Raw genomic sequence first — 8412 nt, forward strand, 5'->3', positions numbered from 1 at the left:
CTGCGGCTACCCTCAACGCGCTTATCCCGACCGACATCGGGCAGGTGTTTCACACCGTTCAGCAGAAATCGATTCAGCTCACGAAGGAGAAGAAGTGCCCCCGGCGCGATGGCAGTAGCCAATCACCGGCAGACAAATCATTTTTTAAACGGATGGCTGCTCCTCATCACAACTGTTTATGCTCCGCGTAGCAAACTGCGCACGAAACGCAACTGCGCGAGTTCGCAGCGGAGCGCGTACCCTCTGCTGCGGGTTCAGGCTCACCGGCCGTCTTCTGCGCCAGCCATCAACTGGACCAGCAGAGCGCCCAGCTCCTCCGCATCATCCTCCCCACAAAGGCAGGGGAGAACACGGCTTCTGCAGAGGGATTTGTTTCCCGTTTGCTCCCACACGCTGGGGCAGAGCGGGGCTGGCGAGGACGAACTCAACTCAGCCCAGCGGGCTCAAGGCGAGCTGTGGGCGCTGCCTCGGGTGTCACCGCAGCCAGTCGGTCACCAGCCAACTCAGGCCGCCCGCTAGCGAACCCCGGAGCGTCGAAGTTCAGACACGCTCCTTTCCACACAGTGCGTGCCACAGCGCGGTGAGGGCGTCTGGGGAACGCTCTCCGAAATCATCCACCTGCGCGGGCCCCTGCGCCAGGTTGCTCCGAGTACGGCCGGCCAGCTCGCTTCCTACGGCGGGGAGGGGGGTGGTACCGAAACGCGGTGCCCTGCCGGCGCGGCCGCTCCAGCGCCAGCGGACGGTGGCAGGGCGCACCTCGGCGCAGGGCACCGCTCCGCCGCCGCCGCCGCCCGGGAGGCAGCGGGCCGGATCCCCGCCCCGCTCTCCTTCTGCCCCCGGCCCGCGGAAAGGCGCCGCCGAGGCGGTGGCGGGGGGGGAGATCCGGCGGTACCGAGGCCGAGGGGCTCTGCCGCGGCGGGGCTCCCTCTCCCCCCGGGCGCGGCCTACCCCTGCGCTGCCGCCCGCCAGCCGTGAGGGGGGCGCGGGGCCGCAGCGCCGCCGCCGCCGCCACCACCGCACGCCCGCGCCGCGCCTCGCCTCAGGCGGCGGGGGCGCGGCCGAGCACCGGGGCCCCCCGCCGCCGCCGGGCCGCCGCCACCGCCGCCTCCCGGCACCTGCCGGGGCTGACACCGGCCGCCAGAGAGCCGCCTGCCCGGGGAGGAGGCGGGGAGCGGGGCCGAGACGCGGCGCCCGGCGGGACTCACCGTAGATCATGGCCAGGCCGGTCTCGTGGAGGAAGCGGACGCGGCGGTGCTTGAACAGCCAGATGGTGAGGATGGTGAGGGTGAGGAGCAGGATGAAGGTGAGGAGGCTCACGCTGTCCTGCCGGTGGCTCTCCTCCGCCTCCTTCTCGGTGGCGAGCTCCTCCATGGCGCTGCTGCTGCTGCCGCTCCGCTCCGCAGCCCGCAGCCCGCCGGCTGCCAGCAGGAGAAGCGGGAGCACCGGCAGCCGGCGGCGCAGGGGCAGAGCCATGGTGGCGGTGGTAGCGGCTGCGGCGGCTCCCAGTCCCACACCCGCGGCAGCGGCGACCCGCGGGCACTGCCCACCGCCCGGCCGGCGGAGGAGGGAGGGAGGGAGGGAGCGGCGCAGGAGCCCGCCCGCTGCCGCCTGCCCCGGCCCCTTAAAGGCGCAGCCCCGCCGGCGGCGGCGGCCGCGGCCGGGGAGCGTGGGCTGGTCCGCCGTGGGGACGCGGTGCCCTCCTGGCCGCCCCCGCCCGGCGGAGGTGAAGCGGCGGGAGGCAGCGGGGCGCGGGGAGGGCGGTGAGAAACGCCGCCGCGGGGGACGGGTTTGTCTTCGGGAACCCCGGGTGGCCGCCTCGGCGGCGCGGACGGCGCTGCGGGTCGGCCCCGGCCCCGCTCCCCCCGCCTCGGGGCTGCCGCAGGGGTGCGGTGTTAAAATCGTCACCCCGCAGCCCGCTCTGGCCTTGTCCGGGACCGAGCCGGGCCGGGAGCTGACGGTCTCCGTGAGACCTGCCAGGGAACGAACGCAGGCACCGGTGGCTCTGGGTCTCTATGAATTTGCAAAAGTTCTCCCAAAAGAGTGAGAATATACTCGCGTGTTTTCCCACGTGGGGTTTTTTCTTTTTTTTTTTTTCGGATACAGGAAAACTTACTAAACGCAAATTGCTAACTTGGGGTTTTCCATCCAAATACATCCTACTGGAGGTTTGCTTCTGGGAAGAAGGACAATTGTAGGAAATTAATAGAGTTCGTATTTTTCATTTGAAATTTCTTTGCTGGAGGAAAAAAAAAAAAAGAGCATATGCCTACTGTTTTAAAATCATCTTGAGTTGGGGGAGGGAAAGAAAAGTCACTTTCTGCGAACAAGCCAAAATCAGAACTTTCTCCTTCCACTTTTTTCTTTGATGAATCACAAACCTGTTCTTTTAATAAAAAAAAAGAAAAAGAAAAAACAGGGAATTCCGAGTAATGAAAAAGTTTGGTTTTAAAGAAGTATGAAACGCTGTAAAAATCGGGTTTGTGGTGGGGTTTTGGTTTGGGTTTTTTTTATTATTATTATTTTATTTTATTTTATTTTATTTTTATCAGTTTCAGCAGGTATGTGCTTTGCCTTTGGCTACCAGAGGAATCCTCTCCCATTTTCCAGTGGTGGTGTGAGCAGCGCTGACATTTCTCCCAGAATTGTTATTTTCAATCATAACTTCTAACATGTATTTTAGCCATTATTTTGCAATAAAGAAAGCAGAGTACCTTTGGCCACGTGTTTAATTAGTTATGTGGCAGATCCTGTCTCCTTTAGTGCTGTTGTCTTTCTTAACACTGCTGCCTGGCTGTTTCTGAGGGTATTTATTGGGGTGCTCTAGTTACAAGAGTCTCTCTTCCAAACTTTCTCTCCTCCTGCTAGTGGATCTGAAATTGTCTCTTGTCGCATATACTTTGTTTAGGAGATTCCTTTTCAGAAACATTTTAAGATGACATCTATGTAAATGCACGTTTTTATTTATATGTAGTCCTTTTAAATACGGTATTTATGCAAACTCCTCAACAACCTTCAAAATCCAGTAAAATTATGTGCAATTACCTTTAAATATTTGATTGTGCAGGGCTGAAAGTTTACATCGATAGTGCCATCATTTGTAAGCCTCTTAGGGATGAAGAGCATTAATTTGCCCTGAAGACCTAGCTCTTAAACCTACATGAACCATTAAAAATTACTGCCTCAAGACTGCCTTATGTTAAACCTCACATTCAAAATTAACATTTCTGGTATAATGAGAGCATTATGCCGCTAAAATCTTTATTGTGTATCTTTAGGATATACAACCTACATACAGTATAATGTATATCTTTAGGCTATAACAACCTATAGGCCTCACAGCAGACTACAGGAATGCAATACACTGCTAAGTGTGTGTAGTGCTGATAAAGTTGTAAAATAAAAAGCTGAATGATAATAACAGGCTCTCTTCTGGTTTGTTTTGAGATTTTTTTATTGTGTGCTGCATAGTGCTGGGTAAAGTCTGTTGCTAAGTGCATGGTGGCTGTTCTTAAGAAGACAATTTCCATGTATATTGTAATTTACCTCTCAGCTGAGCTGCAGTCAGGGTCTTAAGTTAATTTCTGCAAAGTTTTCCGCCAGTAACCTGTGTTTTATCCTTCAACATTCGCACAGTTCACTATGCACTATATGCCTCTCGCTCTCCAGGCAACAATGAGAAATATCCAGGCAATTCTTCTAATAGTTAAGCGTAATAGCCCAGTTCTACTTTTTTTTTTTTTTTTTTTTTTCAGCTGAACTATGTTGTTTGTGGAGGAAAGCATTCATCCATAGTTTGGTGTGCTACCATCAGCACAAGCTTTAAACCTCCACATTCACATTTACGGGTGTTTTCACTGCTGCCTTGCCCCTGTAGCTTCTGGACAGGTATCACCTAGCATCCTAAATCCTAGGAACACCTCCACTGAAATCAATACATCAGTAGGTACTGTCCAAAATATTTTTACTGAATTAAAAAAGTTGTGTTCACCACTGTTGTGCATAAAATTGGACACAAGTCATCCTTACGCTGGGCTATGTGGATGTTACTAAATAACATCCATAAAATGTATGGGATTGGAAGTATGTTTGTTTCTGTCCATTTAGGGCGTCAAAGTTTAACAGTGATGTAATTAAGTTCTCCTCAATTCAGTGTTCTGTCTAGTGTGTTGTTGCCAGGAAATTTGATACACAGAGTATATTTGGTTCATACAAGACAAAATTTGCTCTCTCTTTATGCTCATGGATTTGTGTCGTGGTGCATGAATAGTTTAACTGATTTAAACAGGATCATCTGGAGCTTATGATATCAAATAAGAAAAAAGGTATCGAGTCAAGCTTGTCTATACATCACTGTAAACCAGGCTGCATCCTTTTAAGAGAGCTCTGTTCACACAGCTCAATTCCTTACATCCGTGTAGCTAGCAGATTGCTGAGGTGTTTTCAGTCCATTAGGAACATCAGTAATTTCACCTCAAGGGGTAGCTCCGTCACTGCAATAACCCTGTGGTTACAGTTTGTGCTCCAGACTTTTTCTGGCAGGCCTCCACCTGCCTGCCCAAGCTGTTCTGCACTAAACCTTCTTCATGTTCTCTACGGGTGGGACCTGGATGCTACCTCTGTCTGGCAGCCACCACATGTGTTGCAGAAGTCATCCTGCCTGCTTAGCAAAACTATCATTTTGTCCTATTCCTGCTTTCTTCCCATTTGTTATTTTTTCTCTGGTGCCAGGCAGAGGTCTTTGATCTGCTTGCTGTTTGAGAGATCACACTTCAGGCAGAAACAATGATGGGTGCTTAGGGAGATGGAAGGCAATGGACAAGTGGGATCACAACAGAGGTATCAAAGGCTTAAAACTAAAGCTATGAGATGGCACTGAAATAGAGTGAATGAAAAAATCTAGCCATTCAACAGAGTTCAGCCATACCTGGAGGGATGCAGGAGGATTTTGGTATTAAATGCTAATGAATATGTGCATTTGCACGTAGCTGATGATTAACTCGCAGGATTGATTCACATGAGTCTGACCAAAACACCATAGAGATAGATATGGATCAGCCCACACCATTCCTTTTGCCTACCAGTCTTTTCTTATTAAAAAGTTCATCCTGCCAGAAGCACCATCAAATAGTCCATTCAGCATTTTTATAATTTCCTTTGTTAGGAAAGTCATTGTTATCACATGAACCGATACGCACTTCAGGGTTGTTCTTATTCCCTGAGTTGAATAATGTCATGTGAGGCAAATGCAAAGCCCTATTTTCAAGCCCTGCTCGCTCTCTGAGCTATTGGCAGTAACATTGTCCACTCCTTGTCAGTACCACTAAAGAGCTCGCACTCCAGCGAGACCTTTTCTGTATTACGCAAGTCTGTTGAGGCTGGCCCTTTGTGCTAATCAAAGTGGCAGTTCTGAGATTTTTGCTGATCTAACATGCCATTTTAGGACTGATTCTGGTAGAGAAAGGCCTCACAGTTGCTTGTGCTTCAACAAACTGGAAAATCAATCAAATCCTTATCTTAATATGTGGCATGTTTATGCAACGTCCCTTGCACGCTCAAAATGTCTGGTACGTTAATCCAGAATGCAGCAGCAAGTTGATTAGCAGGCAGGTCAACCTTGCACAGCAGCTAGCATGTCAGCCACTCTCCTTACCACCTCCTTTTCTTTCTCCTTTCTTCACCTTTAAGCCAAAACCTCCCATCACTGTGCTTTAAAATAGAAACTCATTTTGAACCTATAGCCAACTTCTGGCGATAGTGGGATCGTCTTGTGGGCTACCCTCCTGTGTCTGTGTAAGATATCCCCACACCCCAGGATCCCATAAAACATACCCTATTGCAGACATGAGTTTAAAGACAACTAAGTGTTCTGCAATTAAATTCTGAAGAACATGTCATGGTTTTACTGAAAAACAAATGTGTTTTAATCTCCAGTTTGTTGGAAGTGCTAACAATTGTGACACATTTCTCTGTTAGTACCAGTTCTGCAGAGGTGTCATATATCTGAGAAAATGTCAGAACTGCCATTTTCCATCAGTGCAAATGCAGAAATCAGCATTAGCCTTTCCAGTAGACAAAAGTCTAGCTAGAGCGAAAGCTGTTTTATGCTATTTGCAAGGTGCAAAAGTCACTCACCGTGCGGCCACATCTCACAGCTTTTATGTCACAGTAAACTTTCAAAGCATCTGAGAGGGATATGACTAGAAATTTTATCTACAGAAGGGTGCTCTGCCATCTCCTTCATACCCAAACAGATTGCTTTCCCCTTCTAGCTGTATGTGATATCAGGAGCTGTCATTCTACTGGGGACAAAGCAAGTTTTCTCTTATTCCTCAGAAGGCAGCAGTTCATTACCCTTTGCAGGTGCAAACCATGGCTATGACTTTCAATGTTATAATTGCTCAAAGAAGCAGCTAAAAGTGATCACTGTTCTCATCACTTATCACTCCCCACCACATTCTCCATAAATATTTAAACAAGTGAATATCCTAGTGCCACAGCTCAACTTGTGCCAGAAGAGTCTGAAAAAGTTCTGGAAAAGAGCAAGTGAGCCTTGGTTGAGGCACATGAATTATAATTTGACCTCCTGCACAAAATTAATCTTGCTAGCCCTATGAGGAGTTCTGTGAACATAATTTGAAACTGCAAGCATGCATGTGGGTGCTCTGTTACTGTCAGCTGTCAGTTGGCCACTACCAGAAACAGTGCCTATGGAAGGTTTCCTCGAACGCAGTTCTAAAGCACAAAGGAGGACAGATTGGGAAAAATGGGGGTATAGTGTTGTGGCATACAAATTTGTTATAAAATATTTCTATTCTGTATTTGTACAATTATAACAAATCTTTTGACAAAGGTCTCCTGGAAAAGCCTACTGTTCTGTTCTTGATAGAGAAACACAAAGTCAGAATTATATTTGATTAAATCCTGATTACATTCAATACACTATGCCTGTAGGCATTGCATAGGCTAGAAAGTGATTCTTTGTGAGCAAAGTTATGCTAAGTATCTTGGCTTCATCTGAATTAGGCAGCCCAGAGGCATGGCTAGACATATGAAAGAAAAAGGTTAGATCAATCTTGAGAAGTTATGTCTGAAGGTATATATTTTTGCCCTTGTTCTGGAAAAAAAAAAAAAATCAGGAAAATTCTGGTTTCTTCTACAGGAAAACAAAGTCTCTTATTGTTGTGGTTCAACCCCAGCCAGCAGCTCAGCCCCACACAGCCACTCACTCGCTCCCCCCGCAGTGGGATGGGGGAGAGAATCGAAAGGATAAAAGTGAGAAAACGTGTGGGTTGAGATAAAGACAGTTTAATAGGGAAAGCAAAAGCCACACACACAAGCAAAGCAAACCAAGGAATTCATTCCCCACTTCCCATGGGCAGGCAGGTGTTCAGCCATCCCCAGGACAGCAGGGCTCCAGCACGCCGAACGGTGACTTGGGAAGACAAACGGCACCACTCCAAACATTCCCTCTTTCTCCTTCTTCCACCAGCTTTATATGCTGAGCATGATATGGTCTGGGATGTCCCTTGGGTCAGTTTGGGTCACCTGTCCCGGCTGTGTCCCCTCCCAACTCCTTGTGCCCCCCCAGCCTGCTCGCTGCTGGGGTGGGGGAGAAGCAGAAAAGCCCTTGGCTCTGGGTGAGCACTGCTCAGCAGTGACGAAAACATCCCTATGTTATCAACACTGTTTCCAGCACAAATCCAAAACAGCAGTTGGGAATTACAGCAGTTTGTCTTCCCAAGTCACCGTTCGGCGTGCTGGGGCCCTGCTGTCCTGGAGATGGCTGAACACCTGCCTGCCCATGGGAAGTGGGGAATGAATTCCTTGGTTTGCTTTGCTTCTGTGCACAGCTTTTGCTTTCCCTGTTAAACTGTCTTTATCTCAGCCCACGAGTCTTCTCACTTTTACCCTTCTGAGTCTCTCCCCCATCCCAGTGGGGGGGGAGCGAGTTAGTGGCTGCACAGGGCTGAGCTGCTGGCTGGGGTTAAACCACGACAGTCCGTTCTGGCACCCAACGTGGGGCTCGAAGGTTTTGAGATAACAACAGACTTGATCGGAGTGTGCTAGATGATTGAATTTATAGCTGTTATTGCTGTTTAGCTATTAATTGACAAGCTCCTGTGCTTGCCATGGAGCCTGACTGCCTTACTGTATATTAGAGCCCAGTTCTTGTCAGCAGCTGCTTTTTACTTTCCCTGCTTGCTGTACTGCTGCACTGCTTATCGCCTGACTCTGCTGTGCCTGGGAACATTTTGATAACAGCAATGGCGATGTGCCTGGGCTGGCAGATGGCCAGGGCATCGCTGCTGTTGCTGTGGTGCTGTACTGGACAGGCTGGAACTCCAGTGTGAACTGGAGTCAAAAGGACTGTGACATGCGGATGAGTCCACACAGGAGCAGGACACCCCAAAG

The 8412-nt window shown here is 49.5% G+C and overlaps 1 protein-coding gene and 1 long non-coding RNA gene across 3 annotated transcripts in view; one reads left to right on the top strand and one right to left on the bottom strand.

The window, feature by feature from the left end:
• Positions 1-1557, bottom strand: part of SLC9A7 (solute carrier family 9 member A7) — a 76517-nt gene extending 74960 nt beyond the window's left edge. For both annotated transcript variants that reach the window (XM_049834404.1, XM_049834403.1), the window contains exon 1: positions 1206-1557. In XM_049834404.1, coding sequence (XP_049690361.1) covers positions 1206-1473 — 268 coding nt within the window. In that variant the 5' untranslated portion in view covers positions 1474-1557. The remainder of the gene's footprint in view (positions 1-1205) is intronic.
• Positions 1221-3420, top strand: LOC126052986 (uncharacterized). The gene is made up of 2 exons (XR_007510202.1): positions 1221-1303; positions 2550-3420. It is a non-coding gene; the product is annotated as an uncharacterized LOC126052986 (long non-coding RNA).
• Positions 3421-8412: the final 4992 nt, after the last annotated feature.

The sequence above is a fragment of the Accipiter gentilis genome, chromosome 31, assembly GCF_929443795.1.
Source record: "Accipiter gentilis chromosome 31, bAccGen1.1, whole genome shotgun sequence".
Lineage (NCBI taxonomy): Eukaryota > Metazoa > Chordata > Aves > Accipitriformes > Accipitridae > Astur > Astur gentilis.